Source organism: Anabas testudineus, chromosome 8 (genome assembly GCF_900324465.2).
Source record: "Anabas testudineus chromosome 8, fAnaTes1.2, whole genome shotgun sequence".
NCBI classification, from domain to species: Eukaryota; Metazoa; Chordata; class Actinopteri; order Anabantiformes; family Anabantidae; genus Anabas; species Anabas testudineus.
This window is the reverse complement of record NC_046617.1, coordinates 10,723,027-10,743,995: the sequence shown is the minus strand read 5'-3', so window position 1 is coordinate 10,743,995 and position 20,969 is coordinate 10,723,027. Positions and strand designations below refer to the sequence as shown.

The 20,969-nt window shown below is 37.8% G+C and overlaps 3 protein-coding genes across 3 annotated transcripts; 1 reads left to right on the top strand and 2 right to left on the bottom strand.

Moving 5' to 3' along the window:
* Positions 1–2,349: 2,349 nt before the first annotated feature.
* mgrn1b (mahogunin, ring finger 1b) lies at positions 2,350–9,531 on the bottom strand. The gene is made up of 16 exons (XM_026351146.1): positions 9,181–9,531; positions 8,276–8,394; positions 8,075–8,163; positions 7,816–7,962; positions 7,040–7,157; positions 6,315–6,381; positions 6,164–6,207; positions 6,019–6,066; positions 5,672–5,740; positions 5,413–5,572; positions 5,190–5,299; positions 4,370–4,584; positions 4,049–4,160; positions 3,907–3,952; positions 3,719–3,823; positions 2,350–3,089 (listed from the first exon to the last, which is right to left on the bottom strand). Exons 1-16 carry the CDS (start codon positions 9,266–9,268, stop codon positions 2,977–2,979), a joined length of 1,650 nt encoding a protein of 549 aa, XP_026206931.1. The 5' UTR covers positions 9,269–9,531; the 3' UTR covers positions 2,350–2,976.
* Positions 9,532–11,153: 1,622 nt separating this feature from the next.
* Positions 11,154–17,390, top strand: cdip1 (cell death-inducing p53 target 1). Its single transcript, XM_026351083.1, has 5 exons — positions 11,154–11,278; positions 12,919–13,067; positions 14,427–14,585; positions 14,808–15,084; positions 15,656–17,390. Exons 2-5 carry the CDS (start codon positions 12,992–12,994, stop codon positions 15,765–15,767), a joined length of 624 nt encoding a protein of 207 aa, XP_026206868.1. The 5' UTR covers positions 11,154–11,278; positions 12,919–12,991; the 3' UTR covers positions 15,768–17,390.
* Positions 17,235–20,834, bottom strand: polr3k (polymerase (RNA) III (DNA directed) polypeptide K). The gene is made up of 3 exons (XM_026351096.1): positions 20,609–20,834; positions 20,386–20,473; positions 17,235–17,732 (listed from the first exon to the last, which is right to left on the bottom strand). Exons 1-3 carry the CDS (start codon positions 20,717–20,719, stop codon positions 17,605–17,607), a joined length of 327 nt encoding a protein of 108 aa, XP_026206881.1. The 5' UTR covers positions 20,720–20,834; the 3' UTR covers positions 17,235–17,604.
* Positions 20,835–20,969: the final 135 nt, after the last annotated feature.

Sequence of the window (20,969 nt, the reverse complement as noted above, 5' to 3'; positions counted from 1 at the left end):
GCATTTTTTGTGGATATTTTTAGACAGAGCTATTAATCAGAAACTAATGAGTAGAAGATTAACTAAGAGCATGACTTCATGGTTTTACAGCAGTTCATGGTCCATGCCTTGTATACAATTAAAACCACAGTCAAACCAAAATCCACTGCACACTTTTGATGCTTGCTTAGCCAGCAGTGGGCACTGTTTAACTTGAAGGATATATATCAGATTTCCATAGTAAATATACAGTAACATAAGTTTTTTTCTGTAGCCCTTACCCTAAAAAACATTCAGGGACTTTTTATAGATAGCATTTAAATTGCTTTCAGTGCACTTCTTCATAACATTACATTGTAATACCCAATTTATCAACATCTAGCGCACATTAACACATAGTGCACAGAGTTTTTCTGTATTGCTACAAAATGTAATTAGCAGAAAAGCACATGAGATATATTGGTACGAATCAGAAAACAAATGATAGTTGTAGTACTGAATCTTTGTTCTTTATTGGTTTACACATGCTGCTATACACAGGAGGAAATACAGATTGATTTTACAGAGAGCCACAAACCACCTACTGTGGAGTTATCCTGGATACCAGGTCAATAGTGGTCAGAACAGGAACAGGAAGGCACAGTGTCAAGTTGAAATGGCACGGAAGAGGAGGGGAAAAGACAAAAAAACCACAATACTTAAAAGCATTGAGAGGTTTAAGCCTCTACAAAATCACATGCAATGCTAGCCCGCTTATTAAAATGCTATAGAGTTTTTGCATCTATTGCATTGAATGAGTTCCTGTCAATCAAATGTACACCGATAATCCATTTGAACCTAAAAGCTAAGATTAAATGCATAATGAATACATGGCCATAACACAGTAAAGGAACAGGTAAATTTAATATTGCTCAATAACAATAGCAAGATAGCATGATGTTTGCAATAGAAAAAAAAATACTGTACATCAGCATCAAAAATTTCTGTCTACAGGCTGAGAATTGTTGAATATTATAGGATTTAGAAGACCACTAACGTCCAATACAACAAGCAGGCAGCCATATTGATTCAAGGCACATAGATCTATATGCATGGTGTTTCACATACAGGACCAATGAGTAACGGTGCTGCAGCCACACAAACATCTGACCTCTTTTTTTGTAGCTACATCACATAAGCAGACACTGGCATTGCCAAAAAAAAAAAAAAAAAAAAACTGTACAGAGAGTTGCCACACATATGACAAGCACATTACTGTGCCATACGGAGTCAGCCTATTTGTAGCTGGAGCGTCTATGCTTGTTGCAGGCTTTAGCTATCTTTGAGTTCAGCTGTTAGAATATGGATCTGTAGATCTTATTTATCAAAGTCTTAAATAATGTCCATATTAACTACTATTTCAGTCTTAGGATTTTTTTTTCTATATAATATGCAAGTATACCATTTTGGAAGTAACTACACAAGATTCTAGTACAGTTCAGATACATAGATATATCATTTGAAATAATAAAAAGTGGACATGTAGATGTTTAACACGACTTCAAACAATCTCAGAAACTCTTGTTATAAGGAATGGATTATAAACTATTTTGTCAGAGTGCAAAATCACTTCAACTGGACACACAGGTATGTGAGAAATACAGTGGCAAGAAAAAGTATGTGAACCTTTTGAAATTTCATAGTTTTCTGCATTAATGTGTCATAGGCGCTTTCTGTAGCTGTGGATCAGACCTGCACATTGTTCAGGAGGAATTTTAGCCCATTCTTCCTGCAGACCTGCTTTAGCTCTGTCATATTCTTTGGGCGTGTCATATGTGTGTGTCTCTCTTCAAGTCGCTCCATAGCATCTCTATTAAGTTGAGGTCTGGGCTCTGACTTGGCCACTCCAAAAGGTGGATTTTGTTTCTCCGAAGCCATTCTGTTGTTATAAATACCTCATTGTCCCGTAGCATCACTCAACCTCTACAGAGTTACAGCTGGCGTACAGATATTCTCACATTAAGAGTTTTTAGAGACACCTTGGAATTCATCTTCCCCCTAATCATTGCAAGCTGGCCAGGTCCTGATGCAGCAAAGCAGGCCCAAATCACAATGTTTCCTCCACCAAACTTTACATTGCAATGATCTGAATTTCTAAGTATTTGACATCACTTTGTAAACCTTTCCAGCTTTATATAAATCAGCAATTTGTGATCATAGATCCTTCTCAAAAGTAGCTTTAGCCCACACCTCTAAACTAATTTTTTTTAACACACCTGACTTCAATGAGCTTTTCTGGGTCATTATTCAAACTAACATACTTTTTCCACTCGCACTGAGTTTTTATGGTTGTTCTCAATATAGACATGATAGATCTTTTTGCGTGACCTCTTGACTTAGATGAAGATCAGATCAGATTTTATGACAAATTATTGCAGAAAACATTTTTTTCTTGCCACTGTATGTTTTCAAATTTTTGTTCATAACCCAAATCGATCTGACTGGGAAAAACAAGTTAAGTCTGATGAATATAACAGTTAAATAAAATCTGTCTTTATAAAATGTTCTGATTTTAGTGTCAAGCAAATTAATACAGAGTTAATATAAAGTAAGTGTGCTTAAAGGTACCACCATGACAGGCAGTGAAATATCTCTGGAATCCAAAATTACTAGATCACAACTCTGACTAAGACACAAAGCTGAACACCATCTGAAAATTAAATTATGTTTTCAGAGTTGAGGAAACAACACACTTCGTTTTAAAGATCAGTTACAGAGTAAAGTACTGAAAGCTTCTTTGCATGAGTGAAATTTCTTTTTAAATGTCATAGACATTGATGGAATAAACAGAGTCCTCCCTCGTCCTGGTGAATTTTGTTACATGCCCGTTATTTGCTGTTCATAGAAGCAGAAGACTGGGCTGGGGGTGGGAATGTAAAAGTAACAGAGGGACGGGATGATCTTTTTAAAGTATAATTTTGTTCTGGTGGATGGGAGGGAAAAAAGGCAAGAACAGAGTCAGGGGTTGAAGTGCTCATCTTCCATGTGAAGGCTGCTCGTAGCACACAGGAGAGGCTGGCTAGAGCAGTTTGTGCTCTGACTTTTCAGGCTTTCTGTTGACTCTGATGAGCCTGAGGAAGAAGCAACATACATGCAACATCACTCTCGGTATAGATACACAGGACACAACCTCATGAATCTGGCTTATTGCATCAAATTCACAAATAATGTCTGCTGGATCTTTTGATTTAGCTATGATAGATAGGATTGAATACATTCATGGAGAACAGACTGCAGCTGGAACAACAGAGCGTATACACAGAGACAGAGCAGACAGGAAAGCCTACATACCACAGTTATTCCTCCATACCAATAGAGCAGGAGTCAGGACCTAGAGCTGGGAATCAGGACCCAAAGTGAGGCAGTACGAAGGGACATGATGAAAGGTAATAGGAGAGGAGTGTTAGGAAAACAGTTAGATGCAAAGCAAAGTGAATTAAAGCATTAAAGTATCAGACTAAGAAGAGAGTCAATAGGCTAGAGTACCAGAAAAGACATTTAGCAACTGGAAAAGAGTCGAACAATCAAGAACCAGATCATTGTAGGAGCTGCAGTCGATGGATTATCTGATGGTAGACGTCTATATTGTTCTTCTGTGACTTAACACATAACTATTCCCCTTCTTTCCTTGTCCTTCCATTCTCTTCCTGTTTGTGGGTCTTGACAGTCTTTGTTCTTTCAAAATGAAAGGATTTCTCACCTGGCAAAGACAGGTTGCCCTGTGGGTCACTCTCCGTTTTGGTCAAGCTGCTGTGTTCGCTGATGCAGTCCTGCAGGATGTCTCCTCCAGAATGCATCCTGTCCTCTGGATCATGCAGGACAGCAAGAGTGTCAGTGTCACTCAAACACATTAATGACATTTACGCAGTGCCAAATGAGAAGACTTACCATCATCTGGAGACAGAGACTCTGCCGCGTCTTCAGTTGCGGTGGCCTGGAATGACACACAAAAAAAAACGTGTTAAAGGTTTTATCAGCAGTAGAAGTTTTAAAGTTTTACATCTTAGCTTACTAGCTAAAATTAGCTTACATCTGTGGGGGCGGGGCTGCTGGACAGGAGGGTGTGTGGCTGAGCATCAGACATCTCGGACAGCTTCTCCTCATCTTCCTCCTGGATGGGAGAGGATGGGGACCTAAGGGTGCTGGAGTGGGAGAGGAGACAAAACAATAATGAGTAGAAATCAGAAAAGTGGGGAGGGAAATATTTTCACATTGTCAATCTGATTACTGACCAAGCCAGATGTAGAGTGGAGTTTTACATGTTATAAAATATCCTCTCCTAGCCCGATTACTTACACTTACTTACACTACAGACTTTGCATACATATAACCATTCTCATTGTGACTTTACCTGTCAGGCGACTTGCTGACTTTGCCTTTCTGCAGACTCCCATCACTTAAATGCTCTGGAGAGCTCAGCTGTCTGCTGTCACCTCCCAGACCTCCTGAGAAGTTGATTTCATCATACAGAGGAGCAGATGGGATGACAGGAGACACTGAGCGCAAACCGTTTAGAGCCTCCAACAGTGAAATGGGTTCAAAGCCGGGAGGAACAGAGTCTGAGCTCTGCAAAGAGATGAACACAAGGACTGTGGGTGAAAATGCATCCTTATTGAACACAGAATGTGAAAAAAGATTGAGCACCACCATTTAGAGATGGAGAATCGTCAGTTCAGTTGACATTCCAGAGGCTGTATAACATGGAAAAATATCTGATAGGTTGCATAATGCTACAATGACCATATAGGATGCAAGATGAACAAATTAGTTTTTTGGAAAAGCAACATTTCACATACAACAACAGTTTGCAACTTTTTCTTCCAGTAGCATTGTTCACTGCTTTCATCAGGTTCTTATTGGGTACAAGGTTTTAACTCTGAAGCATTGATTTAGCCACAGCATACTAGCTTGCTACTCAATAAACTATGGTATAAATCTATGATATTCTTATTTTTTGACATTTTAACGATTATATTTTCAGTTTTAAATATTTTATGTATTACCTAATATTATTTTAACATTTGTGAAACTCAGCCATGATTTTGCTGTTGTTTCTCTACTCATCATGCAACCCTAATCCATTCCTAATTTTCCTTATTTTTATTATTATTTGTTTTACAGCATATCTTAGCCCAATTTAGCTGATTACACACAGATGTGATAAGACTTACAGAGTGCTCGTCATGATCCATCGTCTGAGCCAGAACAGGGCTGAAGGACACAGGAGAAAGAGCTCCGGGTTTTTTCCTCACAGCTCTGATCTGCAGTAGTGCCCTAAAGGCTGAGTAGTAGAACAACAGCTCCAATTACACACGGTTATTCAGTTTCATTATGAAAACTCTGACATTGCTTTTCCAATAGCATGAATAATAAGTATAATTTATTGCTTCTTACGCAGCCTGCAGATTGGACAGTTGTTGGCCTGGTAACGAAGTGTGTCTGCACAGGAGTTGCAGAGACACAGATGTCTGCAGGGCAGGATGAGTGTGTCTCGCAAGTCAGACAGACAGACAACACATTCATTGCTGTTGTCACTGTTCTCATCATCTGATGGCTACAAAAAGAAATACATCACAAGATGGTAAATTTAAATATAGCTCAACATTTACAGCTTTGTGATTTATGTACTGTGTAAGGTAAATTCCCACTGAACCTTGGTTTCTTGGTTGTTTTTGTTCTCAATCCCATAGATCTCCTGTAAGAGGTAGCTCACACGGTCGACCTAAAAAGAAAAAAGGTACAGAAACAGAAGTGTCACATTCATCACACAATGAGGTCCAAGCACATTTTCACTCAAAATGCCCTTGGATTATCAGTCCCTTGGCATTCACAGCTTGGTTTTTGTCCTAACATACAGAGTGAACTGTGGGATATCATATACACATATGCATTTCAAACTGTGTTCAATAACGAGGACTCATATTAAAAGGATCAAACGTATTCTACTCCCAACTTCAAAAACCAGCTAAATAATGAAAAAAAGAAAGTTAAAAATCTTACAATTTGCTTCTGCTTCAGGGGCTTGACAGAGAAACTGCCATCCACATGCTGGAGGTAAAAAACAAACAAAAATAAAACATATTTTAGCTTATATCCAAAATTTTTTGAATCATCTTAAATTATTTACATTTATCTGCATACATACTCTTTCAAAGGCAGCCAAAAGTACATGAGCGTGTCCAAGGCAATCTTAAAGAAAAAAACCCACACAGTAATTTGGTTATTACAAAACCAGTTATGACTGATAAAGATCAAATGATCATGTCATGTCTGTCAATGCAGCTCTGGTGACATACCGTCCCCTTCATCTACCACAGCGTGGATAACCATGGGAAACACTCCTCTGTCAAGGTCAAAGTTCAGCTTTCCGGGAAGAAATAAATACATTTTACGGTTTAATAAGTCAGTTTAAAAGGAAAAAGGACATGCATCTACACTCCCCTCCAAAAGTATTGGAAACGTTAGGCCAGGTCCTTTACTTGGTGCTTGAAAACATTTAGGATTGATATCAAAAGATAATTATGAGACAAAAGATCAACCTTTCAGCTCATTTCCAGGTGTTTATGTCTGGATCCGATATACAACTTAGAGTATAGCACAAAACCCATTAATGGTTCATGTTTTTCAATATTTAGCTGCACATCCTTTGCTAGCAATAACTGCATCAAGCCTTTGAACGGTTGACATCACCAAACGTTCAAACGTCCAAATCTTCTTTTGTGATGCTTTTTCAGGCTTTTACTGCAGCGTCTTTCAGTTGTAGTTTATTTTGGGTGGTTACTCCCTTCAGTCTACTCTTTGGCAGGCAAAATGCTCTAAAGACTTTAAGTCGGAAGACTGACTTGGCCAGCCTAAAACCTTCCAATACTTTCGCTCACATGAAAAATGGGTGCGTTCAAACAAAAGGAGCTATTCTCGGATCCAGACGTAAACATGTCATTTTAAGCAGATATTACACAATACGAGAAGTTAAATTTGCGACGTGTGATTCAGTAACAAACCAAATGATGCAGATACCTACATCTTCCTCTTTCCACTCGCTGAAATCTATTTTGAAAGATGGCATAGAGAACTGTTGGCTCACACCCCGTTTGTAATGCACAGTTTCAGAAACCATTGACGGATCCTTTGGGCTGTACCTGCACACAAAAAGTCACAGAAAGAAAACAGAAAATGGTCAGTCTGCAGGACGATGACAGAGTCTGACATTCCAATGCACTATTATTTTGTCTGCACAACAAGAAAAACCTGTCAGCCTTAAATAATCAATTAAATGATTAATGCCCCTGGAGAAAAACAAAAATAAACAAAACTGAAAAGCATAGTTCAACTGTAGCAGTAAAGATCATTATGATTCCAGAAAAATGACTCATCTGTCAGTCTCATCATAACACAATAACTTCAGCATGAACTACGACTTTCATCTTCTTCTAGGTTGTAGCTGCAGTATCCATGGTGACTAGTGGTTGCTAAGGACCCACCGTATCTATTCTAGTTTTTGTCCTCCAGGGCTTGAATCTCTCTACCCGTGAAATGAAGTTTCAATGTCTCTAGCATCTCTAGCATATGTTTTACTCTGAAGCTGCTACATCAGTGTTTGTTCACATCTTTTCTTTTATTTTAGCAAGTGAATGTCTTATAAAAGACAAATAGACGCATCCCCTTTGTGCAATTCAGAAAAGATGAATCAATGTATTTTTTAAAGAAAAATACAGGTTAAATTTCTGAACCATAAAGCTTTAGCAAAACAAAAAATGAACTCTTCATTAAAAATGAGGTATTTGGTTTATTTCTTACACTGCCATTCCATTGGAAAACTCCTCAAATGCCTGGCAATAGAGAGTGATGGCCACCCGAGCATCAGCATCAAAAGTGAACTCCACGCCATACTGAACCTTTGGTTTTCCACCATCCTCCACGGGTATGTCAGAGTCATCTTTATACCTACAATTAAGATGTTTCATAAGCATTAGTTCATCATATGTGAAACTTGGTGCTTTTAAACTAAGCTTTCCTTTAATTTCACTGTATTGTAATATTGTCCTGTTATCCTTACCTGACCAAACGCAGAGAGTCCTTTCTAATGTTAACCAGACTTCTCAGGGTTTTCACAGGTTCGTGGGGTGCAGGTGTCACATATGGAAACTAGTAGAATAACAAGAGGAATAAATTAGGATATTGGATTTTAAATGATTAACATTATTTAATGACAATAGTAGCAGTCTTACACCTGTGTAAAGTAGCATATGATACCGACCTGCACTGGCCTATTGCCAAGAAAATTCAGGTCCATGTTTTCTCCAAAAAGGTAACCCTCTGGATGTGGTGTGTCAAATTTCTCTCCTCCCATGAAGAAGTGACTGGCAAAGTAATTTCCTGGAAGTAGGACGAGATTAAACAGATGAATATTAGTGACATTGTTTATTTCCATTCTTGCAGATTTTATTTTTGTACGTCTTTACATTTCTGTCAGTGTCAACAATCACTCAATTCATGTGCAGTTACTTAAAGTGATCTGTGTGGAAAAATTTAATTATTTGGCTGCAAAAGAGAAAATAAATGTCACTATCTTAGACATCATTCAGAGAAACCATCTAAGTTTCTCATTATAAGATTGTTTTCATAATGCCCAACATCAAATCGGAATTTGAAGTATTTTATGATATAATGATATAAAGAAATGATGCTCACATGTGGTTAATGCACAACTCAAAACAGCAACCTTCAGGGCAGGTTTTCCAGTTAGACACACAACACTTCCATGTTATTATTAAAATAATTTCAGTAAGTGTGTAGATATCGGTATGTGAGTGTAAGACCAACTCATTTTAAAACACATAAAACCCTTAAACATTGTATTCTTAGCTAAAATCTGTCTAATGTCTCACTAGTACGCACTGACCTAAAATCTCATGACATATAATGAACCATGCTGGTTTGATCTGACAATCTCTGGTAGCGGCACATAATAACCATACTGTAAAAAGGTTTTCTGAGTAACAAAAACAGTCACATCCATTCTTCCATGTTTCATTTTCCTTATCTAACCTAACGTTATATTGCTGATAATAACTGGGCTGTCTAGGGAGTGTTCGCTGTTTCAATGTTTGTTCCTGCTTTTGAATACCGTGTTTTTGCGAAATCAGATTTCCAATCACTTACCAGATTTGGGTGGAAATCGATAGGCCGAGTTCGCCTGGATATCGATGTCTTCAACACCAGCGATTCTGCGACTCAGGATGGACCCCATCTTTCCCTGCTGGATTGCCCGATGTTAGCTACAGTTAGCTCGCAGCTAACGGCGCGACAGCAGCAGATTGGCGTTGCCTTCAGCGTACGCTATCGCCAAGGCGAAGATAACATCAACCAAAAGGAAAACGCTATCGCTCATTTAACATTTTCACAGGTTCCGTAAATCGGAGGAAGCTTTTGTTGCTAATGCTAACAGGAAACAAATAGCGACGAGCTGTTGTTGTGCCAGAGCTGTGCTAACGCACCAGGGAGTCAACGTGATTGGCTGTCGCCACAAAGTGAGGGGCGTTCGATCAGCGTGACGGGACCGCCCGCCGGGGAGCAGCAGGGGGAGAGACCAGTGGTGGAGAGTAGCTGAGTGCATTCACTCAAATACTGTACTTAATGTAATTTTAGGTATTTCTACTTTATTTCCATGTTGTGCTACTTCATGCATTGGCTTATTGTACTGCACTTCACTTACTTATATTAGTACCATTTTGTGACATTCACAGGCTAGACAGCAATATGTAAAATCTTCTAATCATCTAAAGCAAATGATCCTCAAAAGAACACAGGTAACATTCAAATAAACTGCACCGCTTCCAGCTGCAGCCTTCAAAGAAATACACTTGCTCTACTTTAAACAATGTGAGGAAAATCCATAATTATTAAATGAGTGCAGCGAGCTAGTGTGGTTTGATTCATTCTCAACCATACGACTTTATTACTTGAAATTTAGACTTTATTAAAAATGGTCATAATGCGTTCGAATTATAGCTATTCGCTTGATATCATATCATATCAAAATATCACAGTTTCAAAGTCTGCATTAACCAAAATGTCACTAATTTACTCTACTACACTTCTTCACTGTGACCCAAAGAGGGCAGTGCACACGTCTAGTTAGACAGGGCCTTTTCACCTTCAAAACCTGTGTATTTATCGGGTTGTGTTGAATATGTATGCTTTTTTTTTTTTTTATAAATATAGATTAGTATTGATAATAAATGTAAGTATGTTGTCAGATGTTAAAATAATTATCAAGCCAATCAGATTCCCATCCCGACGAATTCAGTAATGATGCATATTTTCAAAATCAAAGGGTGTCTTTATGGTATAAAATATACAACTTTCTTACTTTTCACTTTTTTTAACTTTTGTTTATTTAATTTTTTTCATTTTTTTTAAATGGCCGTCTATGAGAATAATCGTTCATATTCTTATCAAAACTTTTTCCTCAGCTTCCTGTAGCGTCATGCTTTGCCGTAGAAACGTCATTTAAGCTTTAAACGGGTGCAGACACTTGCGTCTTTCCCCCTTTAAGTCAGTTTATTAAATCTTTTATCTCTTTTATGGGTGATCTCTAACCCATGAATGACCTTTCAACTTTCAAAATAAAAGGATTCTTTATTAACGATAAGAGTCCTGTTTTCACAATAAAAGCCGTCGTACCTAAAACCTAAAAGGTAAAACTTAAAGTGGCTTGAAATATTCAAAGCACCAGTTAACAAAATAATTATAATTATAATAATAATATAATTATAATAATAATAATCTTTTTCTGCCATATATTTTTGGCCTCGCCTTTATTTATTGTCTTTCCTCTTCTTTTTGTCTTTTTCTCATGGTCAACTTTTAATCTTTAATCTTTGTTTTATTTGACAACTTCTTCCTCCTGTCAACTTTTCATTGTGATGTTTTTTAGATAACTTAATACTGCTGTTCAGCATTCACAGTATTGTTTTCCTAATCTTTATTATTATTGTTATTATTGTTGGTGTTGGTATGATTTTAATCAAATGTGACCTTTGGTTTGCGTATAGCGTATGATACAACGTGATGCATGTTCAATGTTAGTGTCTACTTTAGCAGTCTGTAATGTTTCACACTTCACATTTTGGATTAAATTAATTTCCGTGGCTTGCTGTTGTGTGACATCCGTCGGATGTTGACTCTCGTCCGGAGGCTGGAGCAGCTAACGTCAAACTTCAGTGAGACCGCGGGCAACCTGCGTTTGCTAATCCAGGTAATTTGCCTTCACCACAATGGCAACTGCCTCATTATAGTCGCGTCCAGCTGCAGTGTTTTTACAGCTTTATAGACATGTAGAGCACGGACGCAGACGTCTCCGGCCTTTTCTTTACACCATTAATCTGCCATGTTTAGAGTGGCGACGCCTGGCTAGCGAGCTAACGGCAGATAGCAAACATGACCAGCTATTAGCATAGCTTTAGCTGAACAAACGAAACTTCCCACTTATCTAACAAGCTGAATATAAACAGACGCATGCTTTCAATCGTTCTTTAGTTTATTAAAATAGTCACCATCGGTAGGAGTAACTCAATCTTGTCGATTTGCTAGTAAATGGTAGCTAGCACTAGTAACATAGCTAATGTTAGCATCACACTGGGTTGCCTTCCATAGTGTTAGCTAACCTTACGGTGTCAGTCAATGTAGCCACGTCAGTGTTTGCGATCATAACAATCACAGTAATGATAATAACGTCAACTATCTGCATTGCACGTCCTAGTTAATGATAACATCACTGCTGACTTTCACTCGCTTCTATTACGTAACTAAGATATTCATGGTTAGCTAGTTGTGCAAGTGGGATTGAGCTGGATTATCTGGGAAAGGATTAAAACCATCAGCTAGCTCACAGTTGGCCGAGAATCGTTTCAGTCCTACTGTAAGATCAATCAATCAAAGCCTCACAGCAAACTTTAACGATGTGACATTTATTTATAACTGGTACCCACAGAAAACCACACTGTTCCTGTGTTGTTTGTTTTACTTTTGTGAAGTGGGAATCCCCAGGCACTAAGGCAAATAAAGACTTTTTTTAAATTTATTTTTATTTTGGCTGCCTATTGAAGTGTTCAAGTTCTTTAAAATGACACTATGTTCTAGTGTATCTCTTACACTATATTAGGATCTATTAGTCAACCAATTTATAATTTGTTTTGTTTAAAGATCTTTGCCCTATTTTTGTCAAAATAAATTTTGGTCAAATCTGTCTTTCCATTGTAGCATGAGGCAAACATTTGTTTAACTATTTTTTTTGTGAATATGAATATTTGCATATAGTATTGTTTGCCAGGGGTGAATTACTATAAACTATTATGTTGTGTTGTTGGTGATGTTGTAACTACAGATATGCATATCCTTAATCATAATAACAGAGAGACAGCAACACCTCTGTGACACAGTGCCCAGTAGATTTAGTTAATAATCCATGTGTAATATGTATAACGCATTATAACACATATGTTTCACAATTACTGTATAAATAGCCTTTATTTCAAAGGTTTGGTAAAGTAGGTTGAGCATAAGTGTAAATATTGAGTTTTTGTATATAGTATGTTATAAATCAGTATATTTAGTTTGTGTACAAATGTCACATTTTAAATTATGGTGAGTGTCTTAGTTTGTCAGACAGAAACTGAAATGATCCTCATCTTTGATTCTGTGAAATTAAATCTTTCATAAACACAACTTTGAGACAGTGGGCATGTAATTACACGGCACTCTAATTAGATCTGTTGCAGATTACACCAAGTACTTTATTATCTGACTGTTGTTGGAACATTTTAGAACTTGGGAGAACTCTGTCTTACAGAGTAATGAACCACAGGACTTCAACTGCGCTTTTTTTTACTCTCACAGGGCAAAGTCCACAGGAGAGTTGTGAGAGGAGCTCTGTGTTTAACCCTTTTCCACGTACGGATATCCGGCCAGCATGTCCAGCGATCCTCCTCCCCCGTACCCGGGAGGTCCCAGTGCTCCACTCATTGAGGAGAAGAATGGGCGACTTGGTAAGAAAACTAAACATGCAGGACTGTGGTAAATCTTATTGACAAATCATTGTGGCTTTATTAAACTGTCACCATGGAGACTTAAAAATAGCCTTAGCTTTAGTTTAAAAAGTACTCTTCTTATTCCCTTATTCACAAATTTTCATGAAGCAGAACAGTACCTGGAATGCACTGTGATATTTAGGCACCTGGCAGTTCAAACTGTCTACTAGTTAGAGTTGTGATTGGCTCTAGTGACATTAATTTAGCATTTGCAGGTATCAGCTTGAACGAATCTAAACCACATCACAAATTAATACCAAGAACAGCAAAAACATGACAACATAGAAACCGGCAAACAATTATAATGAATGTATTACATGTGATATTTTATATTATGTACTTGAATAACATTTTTATAGGTCTAATTGCTCGTGTGTAGGTTAAGATGATGATTTTAATGTATACAATTAAACGCTTGATAATGTAATGTCACATTTACTAATTGAAATTAAAATTAATTCACCGGATTAAATAGATCCAAGGCCAAAAATAAAACTTGCTCATATACTCACTGCATATCTCTGGGAAGACAAAACTCCAAAGCCAGGAAAAAAAAAAAAAGATTTTATAATTTATAAGAAGCCTCACTCTGTAACAATGATGTAAAATCTTTTGGTTACAACTTGAACAAAGGGAGATGTCATCTGTAACAAAAACACCCGCTGATCTAGCATCAGCTACAGTTGATATAAACAGTTGGAATAAATAAATCAGATCAACTTTTAATAATCATACAGAACCTGCAGTATTTGCACCAAGCAGCAAAGTCAGTAGGATGTTAAAGCATAAACATATGTTTTATCCACATTTGATATCATCTTCTGCTATTTTTTGTTGCTTATTATATACAGTATATTTCTTAAAGCTAACTGCTGAGCACCTTTGATACAGACATCTCTTTGGGAATGAATCTGAAGTTAATTTTCAGCTTGTCACTTTGCATTGTGAATAATTATCAGGCTGCCAATCACAGATTTATTTAGTTCACTAACTCACAATCCTTCATGTCTGAGATAACAGAACATGTCTACGAGTAATTGTTTGTTACTTTCATCTACTTAATATCGGGAAGTGCAAGTTTAAGTCAACCTGTACTGAAAATGGTACATTGAACCTGCGGCATCATTAAAAGCTCTGATGCTGTGGACTTTTCATTCGTAAAATGTCTGGACTCAATGAAACCTGCAGAAACCCTCTATGATCTACTTTGATCTCAGATATTGCATTATGAATTAGTTTCATTTGTTGACTCTGACCTGTGGAGAGCTGTCTTCAGTGTTATGTTTTTCTTTTTTCTATACGTTTGTGATCTTGCAGAAACAGTTCCTATAAGAACTGCTCCTCAACAGGGACAACCCTTGCCTCCAGACTATGGTCCTCCACCCTATGAAGGCCCACAGCCAGGCTTCCTTCCACCACATGTCCCCGGGGAAGGACCTATGCCCATGCCCATGCCAATGCCACCACCACCACAAGGTGCTGCACATAGTCTGCATATTTTCTAATACAGTAAACACATAAAGCATCAAAACAAGCTGATAGATACACTGCATTGTATCTATCACTACTATAACTTGGTAAACTTCACAAGCCACTTGTTTTCTTCAGTCTACAGTTTTGGTCTGTAATCTTAGTTCTGTTTTGTATGTCTACATTTATATATAAAGACATACTTTAACTTGACTTTGTTCCTGACAGGTGGCCACTACCCACCGCCACCTGGTCACTTTCCTCACCCAATGCCAGGACAGATGGGCCCTGGTCCCAGTCACTTTGTCCACATGGGTGGTCACACAGCGACCGTCCTGGCTCCTCCAGGAGCAGCCACCACTGTGACTGTACTGCAGGGGGAAATGTTCCAGACATCACCGGTGCAGACTGTGTGTCCGCATTGTCAACAAGCGATCGTCACCCGCATCTCCCACGATATTGGCCTCATGAACACACTCTTCTGCCTCTTCTGCTTCTTTGTAGGGTAAGTAAATTATAAGTTGTATTTTGTCTAGTAGGGGCAGCGAGTTAAAATATTCTCCTCTTGTTTGTATGGGGTTCCTCTGGGTAGTCCAGATTAATCACTTTTCCTGTAGGTGCGAATAGTTTAGTGTCCAGCCTCATTTAAACCTCTATTGGGCAAGCAACTATAAATAATGGGTGGAGGGAAAAATTCTGAACCGTTAGGTGTTGATATTGAAATCTTAATTAATGTTCAGAACAACCTAAAAATATCTGAAAATAAAGACTCACAATCATGTATTTTCACTGTATGCTGGTTCACACTAACAACTTGTTCTCAGCAGTTATGCACGTGTTCATGATGTGACACATGCAAATCAAAAGAGTTCTTGATTTTATCCTGTTTGTTGCATATTTGCAGTGAAGCTAAGTTGCAGGACTTATTGTTATCTGTCCTTACCTCCAGATTTCTGCATATCCAGAGAAAAATATTTATCCTTCCTCTGAACATATTTCTTTGGTTATGGGCATTGGATATATAAAACCATGTGCGGATGTTTGGCAATATAATGTTTGTCTGTTCTTATTTTCAGGTGTGATCTCGGCTGCTGCTTGATTCCCTGTCTGATTGATGACCTAAAGGATGTGACACACACCTGTCCGTACTGCAAGGGCTACATTTACACATACAAGCGTATATGCTAACCTCTGACAGCTGTATGCCACAGGGATATGTACATGCATACAAACAAACACACAGCTCCTCCTGCTGGTAGTGCTTACCCCCCCCCCCATTTTTGCAAAGTGTTGTGTCGCCCTCTTAAATTGTAAGTGCAGTTTTTCTCATTAGTTCACATTTACTGTAAATACCTTTCATCATAATTCTTTTATGTATAAATATGCATTTGAAATGTACAGATTCTCACTAAACTACAGAGGATGTGGGGCACTACAACATCCAGTAATGGATAGGCAGCAGATATGTGCACCTGATCCTGTATAAAAAATCTATGGATAGACTCAGTAGGAGAAAACTGTGAAAATGGTCACTTTATTTTATTTTGAATTAATCTGTGAATCTTGCTCAGAAGAAAGTGAAGTCACACATGCAGCGTGAGCATCATTATTTTTTTATTTCTAATAATTTATCCATCGTTTTAACAAATTCATACTGAGAATTGTGAACATTTTTGTCTTGTTCTAACAGACCTCATTTTCTCCCTTATTATTACACCTTTTTGAATGTAAGATAATAAGCAAACTGTTCTCATTTGCTTGTTTCAGAATGCCCGTCGTCAATGTTACTTGATAATTATCTGTTACTCTTCTGGGCTTCAGTTACAAACTGAGTGATTTGCAGTTGAGCTGTTTCACATCAATGCCCTCTACTCACCACATATTTAGTTTATAGAAAAAAAGCTAACATTTGCACTTAAATTGAACTTCACATTCTCTCTCTGATTAATTGATAACTATTAACCTTAGCTAATCATTTATCTGAGGGGCAAAAATAATGTGATTTACAATCTCGTGAGTAAAAGCAGTGTTTCAATTTTGCCTTTACTGGGTGAATCCCACTGTACATGCACTTCTTTACACTGTAGTTGTAGTCAGAGTAGAGCTGACAGAGAGGGGTTTATTGTTACTGAAGGAGACCCTGCATGACATCTCTCTGGCCATATGTTGAGTCTTAGAGCAGTTTGCATCAGTTTTTCTCACAGATACTGCTGGCTGATTGGTGGTGGCACAGTTGACAGGAACCTAGTTTAAAATAGAGGCATTGGTTGACAGTGGTGGCATCTTTTATCACTCAACACCGTTTCATTTTTAAAACCCTTCTAATTTGGCGTCAACCCAATAATATTACCTGCATTGCTCAGATGCATGTTAGATATAACAAATACAGATGACTTTTGACTAATACTGCAATAAAAAATAGAGATAGTAACCTCTTTCCTAGGATTAAGCTTTAAATAAATGACAGTGATTCTGCTGGGATTATTCCACCACAGCATGCCCAAGCTTCCATTCACCTTTGCTCACCAAGTGCAGTTTGTCTGCATGAGCCACACATCAAAATAAATGTCACTGAATAGTTTGAGTCTATGAAAATCTGATCTGATCCTTTGAGGCCAGCTAAGATGTGCTAGAAGGTCAAGTTTGAGTTGAAGGATTGCATTATTATATAAGTACAGTATGCCATTGTTGTGAATAATGCTGGTCTGCATTGCTCTCTAAATGTCTGTGATATGTATATCTATGTAAGTCAGAATTTGTTCGACTGTTGTATACAGGTACTATTTTATCAATAAAAATCAACAAACATTATTTGTCATTGAAACTCTTTATTATGTTGAAAATTGATTATACCCAGAAAGATGTTTCACACAGAACAGAAATTATGCAAACTTGAAATCATCAGAAGAATTTCCGTATCTACCAGAGCCTGTTGGCAATAAATAAAAGCTCAAAAATGTCAGACAAGAGTTGTGAGGACTAATAAATGTCTTGTAATTAAATATATAATTTTTGTGCAAAGGTGTCAGTCTCTCCATCGATGTCCACACTGCGCATTGCAGCATTTGTAGAAAGTAGTCATTGGTTCATCTGCAGATCTGGTCTGAATCTGCATGAAATATGCCCGAGGATGTTCACACTTGGGACACGTTTCTATAAAAAGATACAAATGGAAAGCATTAGTCTGGAGCAACTAGAACGGCTGGAATTGACACGAATGTATTATTTAACAGACAGTAACGATTATGTATAAAACGGTACAGCTGCAGAAGTTCGCCTGGGTAAAATTCAAATTATTACACGGAACATTTCCATGGGCAACAGCCCAAATGCAAAACTGTGTGTGTACTGCGTTTTATCCAAAATGTTAAATTGCTGAATTAAAGTATTTAGTGATAGAATCAGAACAGATTTAGTTAGTCAGTATTAAACACACTTCAGGAATTAGATGAGTACCTGCTATAAGAATTTGACACTGTTTAAGGGAATGTGCCAATCTAACAGCAAGTAATGAGTGTGGTTGTTAAATGAAAAAAAACAACAACAACAAAACAAAACATGCTAAATAATGCATAAGAAATGTTTCAGAATATGAAATGTTCACATTTTTCAGTCCATCATTCGAACAGCTAATCGTTCAATGACATCCCTGAATTTAGGAAGGAATGGCAGAGTTTAAATACAAATATGGGCATAATGTGGAATGACAGTTTTGCTGATAGTTTAAAACTCCTCATATTCCCTGTTTACAGCTGCTGCTGGCTAAAATGCAGTTTTTAAAAATCTGAAAATCACAGTTTAAGTACTTAAAATACCAATTCTTTGTTCACAATGATAACAGCATAGCAGCTGGCAACACATGCAGTTCTTATCACACAACTTAGTCCCACTGTCCGATCTTTGTTGGTTGCTTTCACTTTCACATAATTGTATATGTGCATACAACCTCATTAACCTAGAGATTATATCATTTAACTACCAAAACATCCAGAAGGTGGCACAAAGCTGAGTTGTTTAAATGTCAGATAGAGGGCTGTATATTTGCACATCCAGGTTTTCATATATGTTAATTTCAACTTTGCAAACACTATTTTCTTTTTACTTAACCCAATTCCCAATTCAAAGGCTAGCACACTGAAAAATGTTCAAAGGAACAGAAAGCAAAGATTTGCATATCTCATTAACCCATATTTTATTCACAGTAGAACACAGGAAGCATGTCAACCTGATTAAAGTGAGGATATTTTAAGGATGAAAAAAGGTAATTGAGTTTCTAGATTATATGTGGCTGAGAGACTGACTCTCTAAGATGCCCTTTTTATACCAATTAACCAATTGCTAATTAACCAAATTAGTTATAAATTATTCTTCCAGCTCTTAGTACCATTTACTTTTTGTTGTTTTATGTGAACTTTACACATTTGTACAGGTTGGTGAGGCAAAGATATAAAGATGGGAAGGATGTGCAGCAGGTTAGGGTGATTAAAAATAGGGATGGAAATGTATTCACAGGTGTCAGGAGTCTGATGGGAAGATGTAAGGAGTACTTTGAACAGTTGATAAATGAGGGAGGAGAACAAAGAGTGGAAGAGGTGACCGTTGTGGATCAGGAAGTAGCAAAGATTAGTAAGAGTGAAGTGAGGAGGGCAGTGAAGGGGATGAAGAGTGGAAAGGCAGTTGGTCCTGATGACATAACTGTGGAGGTATGGAAGTGTCTAGGAGAGGTGGCAGTAGAGTTTTTGACTAGTTTGTTTAAGAAGATCTTGGAGAGTGAGAGGGTGCCTGAGAAATGGAGGAAAAGTGTTCTGGTGCCAATTTTTAAGAGCAAAGGAGATGTGCAGAGCTGTGGAAACTATAGAGGAATAAAGCTGATGAGCCATACAATGAAGTTGTGGAAGAGAGTAATGGATGTGTTGGTGAAGGACAGGCTGACAGATGAGGTTAGACTGTGTGTAAATAAGAGGGAACCAAGTGGAATAGTAAGGTTACAGGGAGCAGAGGTAAAGAAGGTGCCTGACTTTAAGTACTTGGGGTCAACGGTCCTGAACAACGGAGAGTGTGGACAAGAGGTGAACTGAAATTGAACAGCCAAAAGTAGAAGTAGAAGTAGATGGGCTATGTGTCAGCCGCTGCCAGTGGAAACACTGCACTGACAAAAGAAGCAAGATCTGGATGCAAGTATCACACAGGCAAATAAAAAAGTAAAACTGAAAAAAAGCTTTGAGGGAGTCAAAAGATCCAAAACAGACCTCAAAATCCACTATCAACTAATAAGCTAAGTTTGATGGGAGGGAGCAGATATATCCAACCTTATGCTTCAAAAGGTTTTATTTACTCTGTCAGAATTTTTTTTTCAGATGGTGTTACAGGAATACAACTCTAAAAAAGGGTTTGTTTGCTTAGACTCCATTAGTCATTGACTGATTAAATTAAAATTGCTCTTTTATGACAGCCTGTTTCTAATCCATTGTTTATCTTCCTGCATTTTAGTGACTTTGCAAATATTTATGGCTTCTGCCATAAATCCATGGTAAGGAGACAGGCTCTTGTGGACAGCCAGTGCTGATAATTTACATGTACGTGGGGAATTGGGCAACACTTGAACTCAGACATTTGGAGAAATCCAAGCTACGACTTTTGCAATTGTCCTCCAAGTCCAAGTCCCCTTATTTAATCAGTCCAAATCTTTGGGAAGAACTTAAACATGTTGTGTGTGCAGGTCTCCACCCAGCATTTCCAAGTGAACAATGCATGCATTGACATTACACACCAGAAACGGTTCTATTTAAGGTTGGTTGTCACATACCAGCAGTTGAGTCCACGTTTTCCCAAGCTGCAGCTCCACCAAGAACATCATCCACCTCCTTCAACTTCGGATACTTCCTGTTATTCACCTGTACGAGAGATAAAACATGTCACTCAAGAGGAATCTATGCACATGTGAAACCAGCGGCATTGTTCTGGAAACAACCCTGATTAAAGATATGACTTGGAAGTGACATAATGTGTATCGTCATTGTTTGTCTGACCTTTCTTGTGATGTTATGTACATACGGGCAGGTGTTACAGGCGAACCTCATGCACTTCTGCCCTTCTTCGACAATTAAAACATTTCCACAAGTCGGACAAAAGAGTAGCATGTTAGTCAAGAAATGTATGCACTTGAAGCTTTAAATTAAAACAGCAGACACCACAGAACTAGGACAGCTAGCTGTTTACGTGCTATAAACAAACGTGCACATGTGGTTCGAGCGGAAGTGCAGCTGATGAGTGCTTCCCCTTTTACAGTCCGGTGGGAAACAAAATATGAAGCGAGAGTGTTTTTCTAATAAAACAACAACCACACTCAACATAATATTGCTGTTAAATAAAAGCGAATAACTGCAATTT